A 21,109-nucleotide genomic window follows, 5' to 3' on the forward strand; every position below is an offset into this window, starting at 1 on the left:
CATCTAAGTATTTTCTTTCCATTCAGAAGTTTTGAGATTTTTTTTTCCTTTTCTTTCTAAAGTGCCCTTTCCATGGAAAGATAATTCCTCGGGATGAATCCGGGATTCCCATTAGTGCAGAGGACAGAGCCAGAGAAGAAAAGATGCGGTTTGAGAAGCAAGCAACTCAGCCAGGTTTGTGTCTGCATAGTATCTTAAGAAAAGTTTGATTGTTCAGCCTGGAGAAGAGAAGGCTCCAGGGAGATTTTATAGTGACCTTCTAGTACCTGAAGGGGGCCTGCAAGAAAGCTGGGGAGGGACTTTTTACAGAGGCATGTAGTGATAAGATGAGAAGGGGTGGCTTTAAATTGGAGGGGAGAAGATTTAGATTAGACATTAGGAAGAAATTCTTCACAATGAGAGTGGTGAGGCTCTGGCACAGATTGCCCAGGGAAGTTGTGTCTGCCCCATCCCTGGAGGTGTTCAAGACCGGGTTGGATGGAACCTCAGGCAGCCTGATCCAGTGGGATGTCCCTGCCCATGGCAGGGGGGTTGGAATTAGATGATCTTTAAGGTCCCTTCCAACCTATGCCATTCTATGATTCCGTGAAAAAGAAGTAAAAATATTAGACAGAGTTAGGAGGTAAGCCTTAAATGTAAGTATAATATCTTTATTGTATGTGTTTGTATATATGTTGTATACAGCATTTACAATATGTACAATATATTTACAATCCATATAATGATTTTATATATTGTATCTATATATTGTATATATTGCATGTAGACGTATAGATGCTGAGGGAGAGCAATATCAGTGTATAGATACAAGGACTGAGGCAGGTTGTGTGGAGGAAGGGAGCTGATTCTTGTGTTGCTGAAGGCACAGTTTGGACCATATTTCTGTTTTGTTCCTAACCCCGTTCTCTCATTGAAATTCCTGTTGGTTTTAATTTGTAAATCATTTGCAGTGATTCTTGCTTATGTGGTAAGTATGGATGTATGTGTACACACAATAAAGTTAACATTGTATTTGTTCTTTCTTTTCAATAGTTATTGTAATGTTCCTAACGCTTCTCGGACAGACAAATTATATAGTCTTTATCTTAAGGAACACCTTTGTTAAGGACAGCTAAACCTATTGCCTGGGAAATGCTTGACAGTAACTGTTCCCATGCTTCTGAAAAAGTCATCTAATCTTGCTGGTCCCTAACAGTTGTGATTTACGTAATGTAATGATAATATTATTAGGATCAGTGTCTTACCACGAATATTGGCAGTGTGGGTTTTTTTCATTACAATGCAGGAACTTGTTTTTTCCTGTATCTATTCATATCTGTCATATTCTTTATTTCATACATCTACTCTTTTACTACTTGTGTTTTAGAAGGAGAATTCCTGGCCTTGTGGTGTGCATCTGTGCAGCATCACTGGAAAATGTTCTGAACTAGGGAAGCCCTCACCTTGGGCTTTTCTTTCTTGGCTTTATAACTAGTCTGGATATTCCAGTAGGCATGATGTTTGTGATAGGCACGAGGACAGGAGCAAGCAGATGTGTGCTGCTTAATTGTCCAGTTTATTGTGCAATAATCTGGATTTTGTTTTTGAACTATGGGAACGGGCAACAAAACTTAACAGCCTTCTTGTATCATGGCTGCTGCTTTCAGGTGTGGAATGTTCTGGAAGGAACGCTCTCTTTCCCCAAGATAATTTAGACATTTTTAGCCAGCATAAAGCTCTAGACTGCTAGGTTAAGGAATGCAGGCAGTTAGAAAGACAGCAAGCAGTGAATACAAAGGCAGGAATACTACCGCAAATAAAGTCTCTTATTCGCCTTGGAAGTACAAGTAAGCCTCATTAGTGATGGATAGAAAGTAGATTTTCACAGACTGCCGGGGAACTGCAACCAGGAAGCTACTGGAAATTGATGGACTACATAGCAAAGATGGGAAAGAGGTATCTATCCAGCAAAGACATACTGTATAATTGGAGGGGACAGATTTGTTTTCAAAGCTTTTATTTAACCTGCCTTCCTCCAGCAGGTCTTAGTTTTCTCTGTTTTAAGCTATTTATTCTAGAGGAGTAGTCTGCATTCTGATTAAACTTACCCATAGGCTTTATCATTTTGATATCTTGTGGTATGTGCCCTTTAAGGAGTTCTCTCTTAAGAAAGAGTTGTCTCTGACTCAGTATTTCACCAGTTTCACAGTCATATCTATGATTAATGAGGATACTGAACCTTCCACAAAACCCCTTCAGAGCATAAAGAACAGTTGTTGATCTGTTATCCAAAAATGTCTATGTCAAATAAGTTTAAACATACAACCGACCTACCCAGTTTCCTTTAATGCATATTTGGCCATCCTTGAGTGATTCTGCTTGGCATTACCAGCACTATGTGAATGCAGCAGTTACTGAACACCTCCTGGTGTCTCCGTGTGTCAAAGCGCTAGGTTTGGAGGCAGTTTCCATCCTTGCCCAGGTGGAAGTGCTCTAAACTGGCATCCAGCCAACAATGTGGGCATAGTTTGACTGGTGCAGCAAAACCAGGCCAGAGGTGTGGATGTCGTGCTAAAAAGAAAAGTTCCTAACTTTGTTGTGACAAACTGAAAATAGGAAATTAAACTTGTAGGTGTTCTTGAGGGACTAGTTTCAAAGGAGAAGCTAATACTGTGGTATAAAAATCACTTGCACTGAAAAATATTGATTTTTTTTTTCCTGTAAAATTGCCATTGCTTGAGGCTAGACATAATATTTATTTTTATTACAGTGTCAGCTCTGTGTTGTTAGAGGCTTCTCACCTCTGGCCCAGGAGGATGTGCATGTTAGTCCCAAACCAGTGTTGACATTGCTGTGTTGCATTATTGAGTGCCTTTGTTAAGCTGAGATGTCATACAAAGGTCCATCCCATCTGTCTGGGGAGATACTGAACAAGCTATGGCACTTAATTTATTGGACAAACCCTTAACAGGTTTCTAAAGACAGACGTGTACCAGATGTCACTAAATACTTTTATCCACTGCTTTTTGTTGCTTTCTTTTTTTTTTTTTTAGCGTGACTCAGTGTTTTTATATTTGTTTTACAATATTTTCGTCCACCTGTTAAAATGAACTTTACATTGTTTATTTTAGGCTTGTGTTTTGGGTGGTAGCGTGTTGTTTTGCATTGGGGTTTGAGTTTTTTACAAAGGGCTTGAAGCAAGTCTGAGCAGTGCTGGTGTGGAAAATGTGCAAGTGGGACCTGCTCCATGCAGTGCATCCTCTGGTCTTACGGCTGACAACATTGTTTATTAGTTATGATAGTTTGAAAAATGCGAAACATTAAAATTAGGCATCGGTTGCATAGTTAAATTGCACCAAAATTCTTCCTGTGTCCTTTTTTCCTGTTGAATGGTAGGTTTATTTTCACTCTTGTGTGGCTAAAGGGGAAAGCAATTATGTATAAGTAATACAATTCATGTGATGATGACTATGTTTTGACAACACTGTCATTGTTATTACAGAGAATTTTTTAACTTAGTATAAACTTTTAAACTCTAAGTGATGTCCACAAAATGGGGCTTTGGACTCTTAGGTCTTTAAACAAGGAATCGGGTGGGATTGCGTTGAGCAGCTAATCTGCAGTGTTCATCCTTTTCCAATAGCTCACACACAGGAGCAAATTAAGTGCCTATTTTTTGTGTCAAGCCTGAAGAGTATGTGGTTTTTCAGCCCTTAGTGACTTGTTAACAAACAGGTATCAGGACAGGCTGGTGAAGGCAGGCCGCTGGCCAGTCAGATGTGAAATAGCATCTCTTTACTAACTACAGTATTGATTCCCGCCTACCCTTGCAAACTGTGTAATTTTCTTTTCCCTGCTGCTAAACTCAGTAACAATGTATGAAGAGCTTTAGGGGCCCATCAATGCTCAAAAAGGCTGCTCTTCCCTGGCATTCTATTGATTTTTCTCAAAGGCTTTTAAATTGCTCCTTCATTTTACTCAAATGCTCATTTCATCTCTACTGGATGCCGGCATTTTTTCGTTGTGTTTAAACAATTGCTCCATTCACTGGGTTCCTTAACTGTGACGCCTTCTTATTACTGGGAGATAAACTGTTTAGACAGTTTTCCTTAATCTTGGATTAATCGTTCCTGTATCTGAATTGTGCTGTTCTGTATTCCTTCACTAAAAAGAAAAAAATAAAGTCTGTGAGGTCTTATGATCTATCAAGTATATGTGTTCTATTTTCTCCCTCTATACTTCTCCTGCTCAGTTCTTGCACAGCTTCATTTTCCTCATGCTTTTTGCCGTGTTGGATTTTAATCAGTCCTTGCTTTCAGGTATCATAGTAGGTTAGATCTAACCTTTCCTGGGAAAATTGCTTTGATGTTCCTGAACACCATGTTCTTAAGTGGGGACATTGCCTCTGACCTTCCTGAAAGGTTGTTACCAATATTTGTCACACTTACTGAGCATCTTGGGATATAAGTGAAATTGTATACTTGTTTAGCACTGTTTATTTTTCCCTGTCTATATAGATGTTAAATAAGCATAGTAGAAGTTTGGTGTTAGTATCTCTGCAGGCAACAAAGGCTGACTGACATATGGAAAACTCTGTGACAAATGACTGGCATCAAAGAATCACAAAAAATACAGAATTCTGACACTTACGCACCACACTTTGGATCATGTCACTCTTTGAAGTGGTACTTATTAGATTTTTTCCACCCCTATGCTCTGAATCTTTATAATGCAATGTTGTTTTTCTGAATTTCCTTTTGAAGTTATCCATCCTCCATACACATTTTTTACTTTCTACTTCGTTACCTTGTTCTGATATGGAAGACTCCACACTAAAGGTGAAAGCCCACTGCTTCCACAAAGAGTTTACAATCTAAATTGTTCATGCTTTTCCCGTGTTGGCATCTACGATCAGAATCCATTGTATGGATACGTACCGTGTGTGGTTGGATTCTGAAGCATTAAGGTTTTGATAAAGTTGTAAAACAAGCCTTTGATGAGATAAATTAAATCCTGTGCTATTGTCAAGAGAAGAAACTTTATTAGATAATTAAACTGAGGAAGTCGGGGGATACTTAAAAAGTATCTTTTTCAGATGCAAAATGGGGCTCGTGGCAACAGGATCACATTGTCTCATTCAAGAATGCTCTTCAGGTGTCAGATACCAGTTCATGTTTTGAAGAAAATGAGATTCTTTGATGCAGGAAGGTTACAGTGTTGTTTACCCCCAATCTGCTCAAAAGTTAGAATCATAGAATCATTTGTCTGGAAAAGACCTTTGAGGTCATCAAGTCCAAACTTACCTGCCTACTAGTAAACCATATCCCTGAGCACCTCATCTACATGTCTTTTAATATCTCCAGGGATGATGTCTCGGCCACCTTCCTGTGCAGCCTGGGCCAGTGCCTGAGAACCCTTTTGGTGAAGTTTTTCGTGATTTCTAATCTGAACCTCCCCTGGCACAACTTGAGGCAATTTCCTCTGGTCATATCACCTGTCACTTGGGAGAAGTTAGCATATTCCATTTTTTTAGGTTTATTATTTAGTTTATTCAGAATTCTGGAGATGCATTCCTCAGCTGCATCATCAGAATTTTGTTCAATTTCTAAATAATAATGACCGCGTTTGTCACCTCTCCTGCATGGAAGAGTTTCCTTAGAATTTTGCTACTGTGCTATTGCAAAAACTTAAGTCTTCCTATGGAACAGTTTTATCTAGAGCAGCTGATACTAGATACTAATCCCAGACTAACAGGGCTATTTCATCAAGATCTGTCATTTTAGTTAACTGCTTCATCCTCCCCTTCCTTTGTGTATGCAACTTAAAGCACAGTGACTTGGCCCTCGCCTATGGTGACAAGAACCTGCGCCTTAGGAGTGTGCAAATTCTGCCTAGGCTTGGAGTTTCAAAGTGCATGCTTTTTATTTTAAACAGAGTGGCGAGATCCAGAATTCATGAGAGAAGTTGAAGTGGCTACAGGATTGGATCTTGGTTCCTCTAAAATTAATGGAAAAGAAGGGAAAAAGAAAGGGAAGAAGAAAAAATATCCAAATCTGACAGACCTGAAGCAGCAGGCTAATACTTCTCGTTCCCGGCTTGAGAAGAAAGTCTTCAATAAGTAAGATGCTTATGTTCTCTAAAGGCTGTTCAGTTGCTGTTTCCCTTTGTTTCAACAGTACTTTCTGTTTCTACATTAAGATGTGCTTACTAAACAACTTCTTCTGCTAACTGCAGCACAGGAATGCCTTCCATATCTCTGCAAAGTAGAGAGTAGCAGGTACCGATAACCAAAGTTATTTCTTTGAGAATGATTTTCTGCAAATTTACAGGTTTTCCCTATGAAAGCTTTTTTTTTAATCCTTCCAGTTTTTTTTTTTACTCCTTTAATCACTGTAGTGACTTCTCTGGATGATTATTTATTAATTGGATGGATGCTAGTTTATGTGTGCAAGTAGTACTGGATCTGGAAAGAAGATACGGTGTTCGGAGTGACACAGTTTTACAGCATCAGAGACACTGTAGTAGTGTACATGGAGTGAAAATGAAGTTCTGCCTTTTGAAAGCCTAAGATGGGCTGCCCTGGGCAGAATTTCAGTTAATAAAAGGATCTGTCAAAACCCCTTGGCTTTTGGCATGTAGCAGGGTCTTGGAAGTTGTCCTCAAGCCTCTGGTGTATACTCAGAGACCTCCTCAAAGTTTTGACTGCTGCCTGGGCTTCCTGTGTATTTTTGCTCACTCTTCAGCGTATGGGATTGCTCACTGGCTCTGCTGTAGTGCCTTCCAGTCTGGTGTGTACACACAGTGAGCCCTTCCTCTGTGTTATTCAGTGACGCCCTGCCATTGCATTTCTCTCCACCATTACTGAGAATGCGTTCAGCTGCTTAAGAAAAACATTTGGATCCTTGTGTTATACTCCTTGTTCACTTAACCCCTGCTGTCTTTTGCAAATATCCAGGACCGGACCTGCTGCAGGTCTTTTTTCAGTGTTAGTGTTTGTAGATGATTATTCACTGTACCAGAGATGTGTGGACCCAGCATTCTTCCCACAATGGTGCTGTTTCTATACATCTCCCTGTCCTCCGAGCACGTGTGCAAACATTGCTCATGGCTTACCTTTAGCTAGAAAGTAGACTTTTTGGATGGCATCGGTGCTCAGACATGTCAAAGAAAGTTGTGTCCATGACTCACGTAGGCATATATGAGTTAACTTTAGAGCAGGCACACTAGCTAAGAAGGAAGTGGGACCCTACCAACGCTCCAAGAGGAATGAGGTTTAGAATATATAGTAGCTTTGTACATCCACTCTGTTATGCCATTTCTGATATCTAGTCTTGATTAGACATGGCTGCAACACAGATTTGCCTAAGCACGCTCTGGTCTTTATCAAATGGGAAGCAGCTGCAGCTCTTTAAAGAGTTTCACAAGTCAAAAATGAAGTAGTCAAAGGAAACTGAAAAGTGTAAAGTTGTCAAATCAAAAAAGTCAATTTATAAAATCATCAATGCTGGCTTCTTCTGTAAATATACTGAATGAATTGAACAGCATCCAAGGCACGATATTGGTTTAATCTCCATTTTCTCCTTTCTGATGTAATGGTTGTAATAAGAAAGCCAAAACCACATTGCTTTTAGTTACAGAAGTAGCACTTTCTCTGTGAAATTCTCATATTACCTGATCTTTGTTAGAAGTCAGAGACATACAGTTCTAATGATCAGAATTTCATATCAGCTTAAAAAAAATACACTTAAAAAGCTGGTTTTGGTTTACTATGGTTTTCGCTAATGATTTTGAGTGTGTGTTTGTGCCAGGCATAGGGAATCAAACCTGTCATGTTTTAATAGGTTTCATGCTTTGCAGCACTAAACAAGATGATAACCTTGGCTCCTTATAACAACCCCAAATTACTTGAAATGTATAGGTGATAAACCCAGGCTCTAGTCTGCCAATAAAGTTAAGTGAAATTGCACACAGATCATCAAAGTGGGATCTCATTTCATTTACAGTATAGCACAATCCAGTGGTGCTAATGTAAAACCTACATGACATGAAAGTGTCAAGGCCACTCTGCACTGCTAAAGGCTCACTTTTCTCCTACCAATTAGGTAATATTTGAAGTGCAAACCCATGACCACATTTTCTTTACTCTGGTAACTTTATTGGCAGAATTTTGTTAAAAGTATACCTCTTCCAAGGTGTTTTTTCAGAATGTTGGTTTTCATTACAGTTGCCACTGAGAAAATCTTTAATCCCACCAATTAGAAGTGTTATTAAGATGGCTTTTGAAATGAAGCTGTTACAGAGAGCAGTTAGCTAAAACAGAAGTCATCTTGCCTCTTGGAGAGAGCCACAGGAGCAGAGCTGGAATAGTGTGTAGGGTCTGGTCCTGAAAAAGGCTGGTGCATGCTACAAAGGGGAAGTCTTGTCTTCATTTCATGCTGCACAGTCTGCCACATCCTCAGAAAGTGATAAAAGCAAACTGTGACAACATAGAGTCTAACAGCACTAGACTTGAAACCATCCACTTTGTGTGATGGAACTTGCCAACTGCATTTCTGATGTTGAAATCAAACGGCACATCCATCAGTGCTATGTTCTTCAGTGGGACATAGTCCCTTCAAACAAGCCCTTAGCTGGTATAGCTCCCACACTGGCAGAGCAGCCAGATCGTTACGTAAATATGTGAGGAGATAACTTCCTTCTTTGTAAACAGAGGCAGGGGGGCATATGAGCACACCTGCAAATATCAGCCTTACATATCTGAGCCTTTGTGCTAGAGGCACCAAAAGTAACTCATAAAAATGGGAACTCTAGCATCCCGTGAGGAGCAAAATTCCCTAGATAAAATGCACTGAGCTGTGCAGAACAGCTACCGTAAGTTTCTGTGGGGACAGGTGTACCCAACGGAGCATGCTCATGACCTCTGCTGCTGCTGCTTTTCTTCTGCTTCCTTAACCCTCTGGAATTGTGAACCAATTCATCCTCCTAACCAGTTAAAGGATATATAGGTCTGTTCTCTCCATGCCCTTTATGAGAATCTCCCACTCCTATTCAGGCTGTCTAGGCATTGTTCTCCTCCCTCCCCGCTTCCCGCTCCCCCCCTTAAAACCTCAGCTACATAATCTTAACTCAGAAGTTTGTGGAGGATCAAAAAATGCAGGTGTCTTCATTCACCCGGTTCAAAAGTAAGCACAGCAGTCACTTCCAAAAGAAGACAAATCTCTTGGCTTCGTCTTTACTGGGAGGAGACAATGGCTGCAAATGAAGACCAGCAACATGGGGGCAAGCACTCATCCGATTTAGGAGCACCAGAAAGCTTGAGAGTTTCAAGGTTTATTCCTTTGTTTCGGTTTTGAATTTGAAGAACACTCCAGAGCCTTTGTCAAGCACAATAGGCAATGCAGAGGGCTTGAATGCTTGCTCATCACGAGGTAGCAGAGATCTCATTCCACTTTATATAAGAATAAGATATTGGGCATACTGTCCTGACTAAGCTAAACTCTAAGCACTTAGCTGTTTTGCAGCAGTAATTTCTCTCTCTGCCTAGCAATACGTGACAATCTCTGGTGTCTTCCTAAACTAGCGTTGTGCTTGTGGATTAAATAGTTGCTGCTCAAGAATGAAGATGCTGTTGATGTGAGTCTTATTCTGCCTACAGCTGGTGAAATGGGTTTTTAATAACCTGTGAAAGGAAAGTTGCTAAATGAGTTACAGTTACATGAATTGAACAACAAGCCCTTTCCTCACAAAACCATTCTAGATTCTGCAGGTTGGATTTCATGAGGGTTTCTGAGTGGTTTTTTAGATATTTTTAGTTATAGTCTCCCTGAAAGCAGTTAGGTGCTTTTGAAAATCAAAGTCTGTGTTTGATCATCAGAAATAATGCTAGGAGGGTAGAATGCAGGGCCATTAAACTGAAAGACTTTAATTTGTTTACTCCTGTTCATAAAATCATTGTTGAATTAAACTATTTGTACTGCCGCAGCTAATTTAGTTAACAAGACAAATTTGTTCAGCCTCATCAGTGCAGTGTTCAGAAGCCTGGTAGTGATTAATCACAGTTAATTTTTTCCCCCAACATTCATAAACGTGCTGTGAAATTGTGTAGAATCAACATAACTCTCTTTATTATTTTTTCTTTTCGTTTCTCTTTCAGAGGTGCTGTGAAACGGGTGGTGAAAGCCATGAACCGAGCTGACCAAAGAAAGCACGAGAAGTTTGCCAACCAGTTTAACTATGCACTGAATTAAATTGTAATAAAATGAAGGGCAAAGAAGATTAACAAGAGTGCAATTGCACAAAACCTTTAGCACAGATCTTCATATTTACACTAAAATACTGTGCATTTTCACCGGAGTAATTTTAAAAATTATTTTCAACTTTAACTTATTTGATAATGAACATTAATTTTGGCAAAGATTTGGTGATGTAGAAGGGAATGCATTTAACAAGTTGATAATTATTTGAAATATACATGAAACGGAGCACATTTTATGACTTTTAGGTTTTTGGATTTGAGTTTTTTTTCCACCCTAAGGGACTCATATAATTTATATCTCCTTTGCCAACATGTGTGCATCCACTTTCCAAAACTTCAGAAAGAAGATGCCTTAGAAAAAGTTAGTTTTTTACCAGAGATGGCAATGCACAGAGGATTTATTCAGCCTACTAGTCTAGAAAGTGTGCCACATCGAGCAGCACAGTGGCTTCTGCAGTACCTCTGAAGACCTCTTGTGTATGCAATGAAAAAGACCCCAAATCAACTGATGCCTTCAGATAATGGATGCAGTAGAGTAGACTTCAGCAGACTGAAATCCAAGAACTAATTCAAAGTTGGTAGCTGTGGTAGTGGAAAGACTGAAATGCCAAAGGGCATCCTGGTCTGCTTTGCCAAGATGGTATTCCAGTATCTTGCAGAACTACATCTGGAAAGCACGTTGTGACAATTTGTTGATAGTCAGAATGTGTTGCAGTTTAACTGATACAAAGAATTTTGAGCGCAAAGTGAAAGTATGAGGTTTAAAAAAAAAAAAAAAAATTATTCAAGTGGTGTGTTGTACTAGTGAACTGCCTGGCTTGAAGCCGTTAAAATTACATCAGTCTTGAGCCCGAGAATGCATCGATGGATTCAGAGATAAACAGAAGCAGTTAACGTGCATATTGAGATCAAGCAGCTGGATGGTTTGTTGTAATTGGCTGGGTACTTAACCAGATCTCCCAAACCTGCATGGCTGGCTATAGTCATGTTTTAAGCAGAGTGAACCAAGCATTGACCAGCTGAGCTCTTGCAGGGTTTTGTACAGCTTTATGGGTGAAGGAAGTCCAGAATATCAAGGAGAAATAGAGTGTTTGAAAATCAATTTCAAAGTGAAATGCAGAAGTCTTCAATAAAATCCAGAATACAAATTAGGATGGATTCTCTGCAGCACTGGCTCAGTCACTCACCCATTGGAGGCATTTCCACATGCATCAACAAACTATAAGAATTAAAAAAGGAGGAAAGTTAAGCTCCTTGGTGGTGTAGCTTCTGACCACCTCAGATGAGAACTAATTTACAGTTCTGCCAAATACCTTTTCATTTGCACAAGTACTGCTTAGAAAGCAATTCATGCTGAATCTTGATAGTTTATCTCACAAGAGCTCAATGCTTTGGAAGACGTTTTCTTTCTTCAGCACAGATATTTAAAAGATGTACTTCTAAACTACCAGAAATAAAATAATAAATAGTTGGAATTTTGAAGGATTTTTACTGCACTGAAAAGCAAAGCCGCTTCTACTATTTGACTGGCTAACTTAGCAGTGAAGGCTTCAAGTGAAAACGTAGAAGAGGACAAACCAAGTTCATCACCAGTTCCATTGAATCACTGCTAAATTGATTTTATTTCTTATTAAGGATAAAGACACAAAAAATAATTGAAAACAAGCAAAACCACCACCACCAAAATTCTATGGATCTGAACGTAGTATAGATCATTGGGTAGGATCCCAGAATAGTCTGTATAGAACTGTTTTACCTTGGAGACTTGACGTTCAGAAGAGACACAAATGTCATTGTGTCACTATACCAGACATTCTTGAGCCTGCACAGACTGAAGGTGTTCATTTATAAGACAAGTTCTCTCTCCTCCCTGTAAAGAGAGTGGGGAATTTATGTTCTACAGTGGCACTTTACCCTTCTTGTCTATGGACATGAGATGTCAGCACTAGAAAATTCCCAGCAGACCGTAGGTGCACTTTACCCCATTTTGGGCCTTTAGTAAAATTAAAAAGTAACCAAACCCAAACGCTGGGATTGGAAAGGGAAATGGTAAAAATCTATGTGGAAAACGTGTGCTTGGTGAGTAATGCTTTATTGTAACGCTACTCAGTCACATCAGTTCTAGAATTATCAGCCAAAACTTCCTATCTGGACCTGAGTGTCTAGTCCACCAGTTAAATCTGATCCTGTCATGTAATTGGTGTACTCTCACCCTTTCTTTATTAAAAGGACACATGCATGCAAAAAGGCCTTTTTTCTAGAGCCCCTCTTTCATGCAGAAAGAGAATTTGCAGAATTAGGGTTTCCTAGCAAGTGACTTGGAGCTGGCTGACTCGGGTGCACGGACTTTGGCCAGGTTAGGAATAACCTTTTTTAAGCTCTTCTACTTTTCTTCTTATTTCTGTTTTTGTTGCAAGAACTTTCTTTGTCAGGTGAGGAATATACTGAGATGGATAGGAATTCATTTCTTTCTCTTTCTGCCTTGAAGCAAGAAGGACTGTTGACTCTTCATAGGAGAATCAGTTAAACACGCATGATGTTAGCCTGGCTCTTACCTGCATGCATCTTCCCCTCATCCAGCATTTGAGAAACCCATGTTTCCTCTGCAATATTAATTACTGTCTCATTTAATCAAATGATTTATCTGTAAGGCAACTCGGCATATTTACATATAACAGCTCTTGAATTTTGCCACTTAAGCATTCTTGTTAGACCCAGTCAGACAAAATTCAGAGAATTTTAGGAGCTTTCCCCTTTTCCTAAGTTTATGTGTAGCTCTGCTGAAGAAAATTTTTAAAAAGACATCTATCTCCCCAAGTCCAGCATACCTTCATTACACAGAAATCCTTTTAAATTCAAGATAAATTAATCTACTTTTTGCATACATCACACCTCTTTGTGCATCACTTTATTTACAGCAACTTAGAAAATCAAAGTCTCCAGCTCACCAGCTCTTCAAGCATCGTAGTTGCTAAACTGTCTGTGTGACATTTCTACTGGAACTTTTTCTCTTCCTGTCCTCAGGGCTTCTGAAAATGAAAAAAAGTTAATAAAATAAAACTATCATTGACGTAATTGTGCTTTTTCTCTTTATAACTCACTCAAATGCCTTTGCTATTGTACTATAACACACTTGTTTCTTACTGATGCCGCGTATGATTCCCAGGTACCAAAACGCCTTGGATGATTTTGCCTGTAGAGTGTTGTTAAAGTGAATGGTTGTGATATAGGTGAGTTGGGTTTGTTCCGCTTAGAGCAGAGCAGGCTCTGGGGTGACCTTATAGCAGCCTTGCAGTGCTTGAAGAGGGCCTACAGGAAAGCTGGGGAGGGGTTCTTTATTAGTGCAGAGATAGGATGAGTGGGAATGATTTTAAGCTGAAAGACAGGAGATTTAGATTAGATTTAGATTTTTCCTGTGAGAGTGGTGAGGTCCTGGCACAGGTTGCCCAGAGACGTCATAGATACCACATCCCTGGAGGCATTCAAGGCCAGGTTGGATGGAGTCTTGAGCAACCTGACCTGGTGCGAGATGTCCCTGCCCATGGCAGGGGGGTTGGAACTGGATGGGCTTTAAGATCCCATCCAACCCAAACCATTTTATGAGTCTTTGATTTCTAAACGGACACAGTGACTCTGAGCTGAAGCGAGCTGTGCTGATGCATCCAAGTCATTCTTTTATAAGTAGTGCTGTTTCAGTGCTAAAGCAAGAACTGAAAGCAAAGATTTTTCCATGGTTATTCTTTGCTGTGCAGATGATTGCATCTGGGAAGTAAAGGCCTGGAAGGAAAAGCCCCTTATATGTGTGAATTTAGTGCTGGTAAGGTTGGAATGAAGGGTCTGGCCCTGAAATGCAAAGCACTTAGTGACATAAGTGAGCTTGTTATGGAATTTGTGAGCAGGGCTTCAGAATAAAAACAATCCTTCAACACATCCCTTCTGAAGTCACTGAGACAGGGTGATGGGTCCGTACTCATCTTCTGCATGATACCTTGCGATTTCATTTTCTCTAAAATTGAGGCTTGGCTTTAGCAATTTACGTCTGGCCAAAGATTTCTATTAGAAAAACTGTAACCCTTGAAAGCTCTTAGAAATGACGTTGAAAAGGTTGTTTGTGGTTTTGTTTAGTTTTTTTGAAGCAAGCCAAAGACAGGATTTCTAAGCAGTTCTGCATGGACAATGCATCACATCATTTAAAACAGTTTGCAGGTTGGGGAGGGCATCAGTGAGTTCCAAGTGGACATTATTGAAAAAAAAAAAATCTTTCTTTTGTGGAAAACACAAAATAAACTTATCCCACTTAAAAATGGCTGTGGAGGTGGATTATAAAGATGTTCCTTATTATAAGGAGCTGCTGGCCAGAAGCAAAAAGTATTAAATCTGAGGAACCCACCAGCCAAAACTCAGCCCAGCATGTATAATTTAGCAGAGATAGCCATCTGGTGGTCTCTAACTCTCATGCAAATACTTGGCTGTTCTGCCACTGGTTCTACTAATCTTATTAATGGTTTTAATCATGGAAGTGATGGAAATGCACTTGTAGGTTGTGAATCAAAAAAGGTAAGGCTATCTGGATGTTAAGTGATAAGATGTGCCATTTAAAACCACACTTTGAAATGGAACTGTGGTGTATGAAAGCTTCATGCCTTTACAGGGTAGTGTGACTGTGGATTGTAGCAAATACACCTAGAAAGGGACCACCCTCTACAAACTGTCCCAAACAAAGTATCGGTACCCAAGTCCAAGCCCAACAGATGCTTAAATTTCTTGGGCCCTTAAGAATCTGCACATGCCGTGAGCTGCGCTGGCCTTCCCATGTAGAGCAGGGCTCTTGCTTAAGCCCAGTGAGACCCAGGGAAAGAGTTTTCCGACCAGTTGAGAAGTGTTGATCCCACATATATTTAACACCTCCTAAATGCATACCTTTACAAACACCACTGGTTTTAAACAGGCAATGGCAGTCATGGTGCATGGAATAGCTCTACTGCTTGAGCGCACACTCAGGCCAGGTGGAGCTCCAGGTCCCCTCTTGGCCAAAGAGTCCCATGTCCTGTCTCAGGAGACAGCCTAAGCCAGAGGTGACTTAAATGCAAGGGACCCAGAAAGAGATGGTTCCCATCACCCGTTCTCTTGTGGGAGCTGAAACTGAACCACTGTGGAGCTAAAAATGGTTCATGTAGGAGACTTGGACAGAAGGTAAGAAAGAGCCTTCCACATTAGAGTCCTCAGAGTGGGGAAGGGGAGGGCTGGATCTGGATCTTCATTCCCTAGACAGATATCATTAAAAACACTGCCGAGTTTCATGGATTCAGGAAAGAGCTTGAAGTTCCCTTATAGCAAGTGTCATCAACCAAAAGATCGGCCCTTAGGACCTGTTGAACACCAAAGCATGAAAGAAGGGTGTTATTCTGATAGCTACTGGAGAGCAATTTCTCCATATATCTGTTTCGGGATGCACTGGAACAGCAAAATTTATATAAATCCAAAGCAATTATCAGCATCTCGCCCTTGGGTGAAAATAATGTTTGAATTTGCATCTGGAAACTTGAAAGAGAGTTCTTCCCCAAGTGGGGCCCAAGGGAAATTCTACAGTGCTGGCATTGCAGAGCGAAGTCAAGTCCGTAGCAAGGTGAGAAAGGAAAAATAGGATAAAGACTAGGTGTCCATAAGAGGTGAGCCAGGAAAGGGAAACAGCCTTCCTGACAAGGGTCACCATCCCACAGAGCCCAAACAAAGAAAATAAGCTTGGTAGTACTGTCAGGGCCAGGCACAAGTCAGGAACTACGTGGAAGTCCACTGAGATAAAAGGCAGGTTTGGAGCCAAGTTGGTGAGGTGAGATCAGGCTGAGAGTCAGTAAGATACAAAGCCAAGCACAGCACCTACCCCACATCCCGGGCAAGGGGCTCCACCTAAATGGAGTTCCAGCTGGAGGGCTCAGGATGGAGACCCCAGTTAGGTCTCCCACAGCTTAACTGGTTTCATGGCAGCCTGACCCAAGGCGACGCAGCTGTGCCACGGCAGTGCAGAAGGTGAATACCTGGTGACGTCATGGGAATTGTAGAGAAAGGTGGTGAGAAAAATTAGAGCCTGTTGGTACATTCAGAGCCCTGGGAGCATCCTTGTTAAATGGATGTGGTGATGGTCCTTTCTATTACGAAATCCTGTACAGAAGTTAAAGGAATTAAGGAAGCAGATGGGAAGCCTTGACAGAGCCTTAGGCCTCAGAACAACAGCCTGGATCAAGACCAGTCTGGTCACCCAGCAGCACTGATGACCCCTTGAGATGGGAGAGATGCTAAAGATCCCAAAACTTAACAGATGCCCTGGAAAATACATGCAGATGAGAGCTGGGTGTGCCTGGCAGCTGGGCAAATTGTCACCCATGGGACAAAGTTATTGCCTTTCCAGCTGGAGGTGTCCCACAGTGCCTCTGAATGAAAAGAAGGGGAGAGGGCTGTTCATTACTCGTGTTTCTGAGTTGATGCTTTCCCTCCTTTTCCAAGTTGGGTTTGTTCAGCTTAGATAGCAGAAGGCTCCGAGGAGACCTTACAGTGCTCAATTTATAGAGCTTTCCAGTACTTAAAGGGAGCCTACAGGAAAGTTGGGAAGGGGCTATTTATCAGGGAGTGCAAAGACAGCACAAGCTGGAATGATTTTAAGCTGAAAGAGGAGAGGATGAGATTAGATATTAGAAAGAAATGTTTTCCGGTGAGGGTGGTGAGGCACTGGCACAGGCTGCCCAGAGAAGCTGTGGCTGCCCCATCCCTGGAGGTGTTCAAGGCCAGGTTGGATGAGGCTTTCAGCAACCTGATTTAGTGGAAGGTGTCCCCGCCTCTGGCAGGGGGTTGGAACTGGATGGTCTTTGAAGTCCCTCCCAATCCAAACCATTCTATGATTTTATGATTCCTCTCAGTCAAAGCTGATCAAGTGGAGAGATGAATGAAATCACACCCTTGTTGAGCCTTTCCTACTACCCAGGTCTGGGTAGTACAGAGCCTAAATGTAGTCCCAGCTCAGGAGAGCAGTTTGGGAGCAGGCTCGGAGGCGCTGGGAGGAGGGCTGTGCTACAGCCTGGGCAAACTGAGCTAGGCTTTACTCCAGCACAATCTATGTCTTCGTTCTTAAACATCTGTAACATCAATATCTTTGGCTTTTTGGGTGGACTTCCCTTTGCTTTCCTGATCAAAACCCCACGCCGAGTGCTCATATGTTTCTGCGTTAACATCAAGAATCCCCTCTATGTCAAGGGTTAAGGAAAAAACTTATTAAAATTGTTTAAATGTGGTGCTAATTAGTTTGGATGTAATGAGCAGCATTAGGTGTCTGGTTACTTTGAAAGGGGTTGTTGAATACCCATTTCTGCCGACATTCCAATTTGCATAATGACAAGATGTTGGCATTGCATCCACCATTAATTTGCTATATTTATAATGCCATTATGGAGCCACTCTTATCTCCGTGCACTATAAAAGGTATATGGAAATATAATATATGATTCTGCTTGTTTGGAAATTGCTTTTGGGTATCTTTGAATTTTTGTAATGGTATTTTTCCCAGCTGAAGGCTGGCGGCACCAGGAGCAGAGTCTTCCACAAGTTTTCACTAGGGCTGAAATTAAATGTTGCTTCCACGTGTGCACGAGCCTTTGTTTTCCCCAACGCTGAAGCAGAAGCAGTGAACAAGAGCGTGACCAGGTGTGCTCAAAGCAAACACACTGTTTCACTCAAAATCATCACTACAAGGCTTAGTGCTGGTGCCGTGAGCCTCAAAGAGCATCAGGAATTGCAAATCTCAAAATATTGAACAGGTCATAGAGAATGCAGCTTGGTATGACAAACTCTCAGTCATACTCAAGGACCTGGAAAAGTCCTACCAGCAGCTCATCCAGATGGTCTCTTCCCCTTGGGCAGTGGCTGAGGACCAAGGCAGAGGAAATAAAGCCTATCGCCCTGCCTATGTTAAGGGTGGAAAGATAGGAAAGAGTCCCTTTATGTGCAGGGTGATTTCTTGTAGTGTATGCCTGTGGTTGGGGAAAACAAGAAAGAAAGAAAATGGTCAATAATTGAGATATTTGTACTGAGGTTTGCAGGTTTGTTTTCCTTCTCTTGAAAAAGCAGCCATTTACCAAGGAGGGGTGGATTTTTACTGCGTCGATCATCCTCTCACATAAATATTTCTGTGACTTGCAGTTCTTTCTTGTCGTGTTGTCACCCTTCCTTTACTGACATTGTAAAATGTTTTGGTTTGTGACATTTCAGAGAAAAAAACATAAGAGATGTATTTTAAAATAAAGTCTAACACTCTGGGCAGAGTGACAGTTCTGGCTAGCCGAGGATTTGTCATATAATAAGATTAAATTAGTAAATCATATGTCAGATTTAGCTCTTGTTTGTTGCATTGTCTGACCCTGCATGCCCAGACTTTTGGGTCCTGACCATGAGTTGCCCTCTGTGTCCTTGGTGTTTATTGATACGGGATGCATTCCACAGGATTTCCAACATCCTCAGGATTTCTTCTGAATGGGCGCTGCAGATTTAGGAGCTCTAGATTTCTGATGATGTGATAACCTCCCGAGCTGCTTTGAAGCTTATTCTGTATGATGAATTCACGCCTCTGCCAGGCACCCTCAGGAAAGCAGAAAGAGCTCTTACTGTCAGGGTTATTTTCATTGTGATAACCGTCATTCTGTCTGCTGAGACATCTGTGTAACGCGAGAATGTGGTACAAAATGACATGGGCAGGAGGGAAAAAGTGGGTTTACAGAAACGCACCAGACAGAGTGGGATGTGGCTTACATAATCCAAACCTGCCTCGTGAGACAAACTGATTAGGATCCCATTTTTTTCCTTACCTGTCCCCTTTACTTTCAGGGTGCACTCTCGTCTGTGCCTTGGTTTGCATCCCACGTCCTGGCAAATATTCTAATACCATTAAAAAAAAATCTTAGTTTTATTTACTCTAAAGAAAGGCTCTATGACAACTATATTTGTTTTGTTTACTCTTCTGGACTGAACCTGAAGATCAGAATCATCCAGACACTGTAAAATGATGTTCCTTTGAGTATTTAAATACATCTGTGTTTGAGCAGAACAATTTTATACAGGAATTAATGGATTTTTGCCAGCACAGCAGACTACAAGCAGGCATCACAGTGTATTTTTGGGAAAAGGATTTGAGTTCATACGGACAAAACTTTATTTTTAACATTTTGCTTACGTAGTATAAGAATAGAAACACATAGCATGACTGTGAGTTGAGTCTGAAAAACAAAGTCTACAATACAAGTAAAAACCCCTTAAAAGTTCGCCTAAAAAAGTAACTCACTAAACCCACATTTCCCAATCCACTGGGAATAACACCAGGAAATTTCTGGAGGGGTGATAATACAGAACACTGGTTTCCAATGAACTGGTACAACATCATTGACTTGTATATAAGCAATGACACAATACTTCAACATATTTTCAGTTATTTCCCAATGATTTGGAATTTATCTGTCCGAATTCATGTGCCTTTTTTCTATTATTTCGATTATAAGACACTTTACTGCTATTTATTCAGTGAAACTGAACAACTGAAACTTGTTCAGTGTAAGCTGAAATGTTTGAAGTAAACCAGATGCAGTTTCTGCCTCTTTTTACCTCACTTGGTGGTGTAGTGAACACTGGTAAGAAGCAATTAAATCTGAATAATTTCTCAGTACTACAGGCTTGCACCCTTGGATTTAACATTGACTTCATGGGAATTTGTTAAATAAAATGCTGATGCTCCAGATCTTTTTTAGGTAAATGCCAAAGGCATCACTTGAAAATACTGAATCAGACTCCAAGTGCGCTGCACAGTGGACGCGAAATGAGAATTTGTCCTCTGGCAAATGCTTTGCTAAGTGTCCTCTTGTGTGTGTTCTGCATTCTGAATCCCCAAACACTAAATTTTAAGGATGACTAATAAAATAGTCTAAAAAAAATCAACTCACAGCACAAACCAGAACAACCACGTCCTGCTTGTATCACTGGGAAATAACCATCTTTCCCTCAGCCGGTGGATTCTCCTTGCACTGTACCGGAGACTCCAGTTCTCATTGATGAGACGCTGAAAACAAGCTGTATCCTTCCAAAAGGCTTTGTGCTCCTGCACAGACCGCTGTGTGCAGCGCGGCCATCATGTCAGGTGGGTACGGCATGGGAATCAGCTTTTGGGAGGTCAGCAGGGGACCTTTGGGGGCTTTTTGTGGCTGTTTAGTGTAATGACCTCAAATTGCCTCAAATAACCTCAAATATCAAGCCCTGTCTCACTCTCTTAGAGAGCCAGAGTATCAATGGTCAGGAACACAGATGACAGAGGACACTCAGGCAGGTGAGAGCATCTGGTTTTATTGCAGTGGGTGTTGAGCATTCAGATCAGGGATGTTTCTAAACAGCTGCCCTGTGCTGGTATCACCAAGCTTCTCGCAAGCAAGGCTGTAACCATACCTTCTGATCCAAGAGCAGAGCCACGGTCCACAGAGCATCCTCTGAGAGTTATCTCTCTGGTGCTGCTCCTGCTGATACTCCGAATGGCTTCTGCATGCAGGCCATACGCTGTGACTTAAGTATACGGTGTGTTCTGCACCACGGCATGATCTGCGCACCGGGGACGACAAGCGCGAGGGCTGAGGCTCTGCAGTTTTGCTCTTGACTTCTATGAGATCAGACATGTGGATGAGGCATTCGAGCAAGGATTATCAATAACATCCTAAACTATGCTAAAAAAGATACCCGCGGCTCCGCTTTCGGCACTGCTATAAAATGTGAGAAACCTTATTAAATTGAGTTTAATGACTAGGAATCTCAGGCTGACTCCTTCATCCAACAGCTGTGAGTGATAATACTCACATG

At 41.1% G+C, this 21,109-nt stretch overlaps 1 protein-coding gene across 2 annotated transcripts in view; it reads left to right on the forward strand.

Annotated features, from left to right (window-relative positions):
* The window catches only part of UVSSA (UV stimulated scaffold protein A), a 59,858-nt gene extending 46,539 nt beyond the window's left edge, over positions 1-13,319 (forward strand). For both annotated transcript variants that reach the window (XM_009556024.2, XM_054065018.1), the window contains exons 11-13: positions 63-174; positions 5,914-6,097; positions 10,133-13,319. In XM_009556024.2, coding sequence (XP_009554319.2) covers positions 63-174; positions 5,914-6,097; positions 10,133-10,226 — 390 coding nt within the window. In that variant the 3' untranslated portion in view covers positions 10,227-13,319. The remainder of the gene's footprint in view (positions 1-62; positions 175-5,913; positions 6,098-10,132) is intronic.
* The last annotated feature ends 7,790 nt before the right edge of the window (positions 13,320-21,109 follow it).

The sequence above is a fragment of the Cuculus canorus genome, chromosome 4, assembly GCF_017976375.1.
Source record: "Cuculus canorus isolate bCucCan1 chromosome 4, bCucCan1.pri, whole genome shotgun sequence".
NCBI lineage: Eukaryota > Metazoa > Chordata > Aves > Cuculiformes > Cuculidae > Cuculus > Cuculus canorus.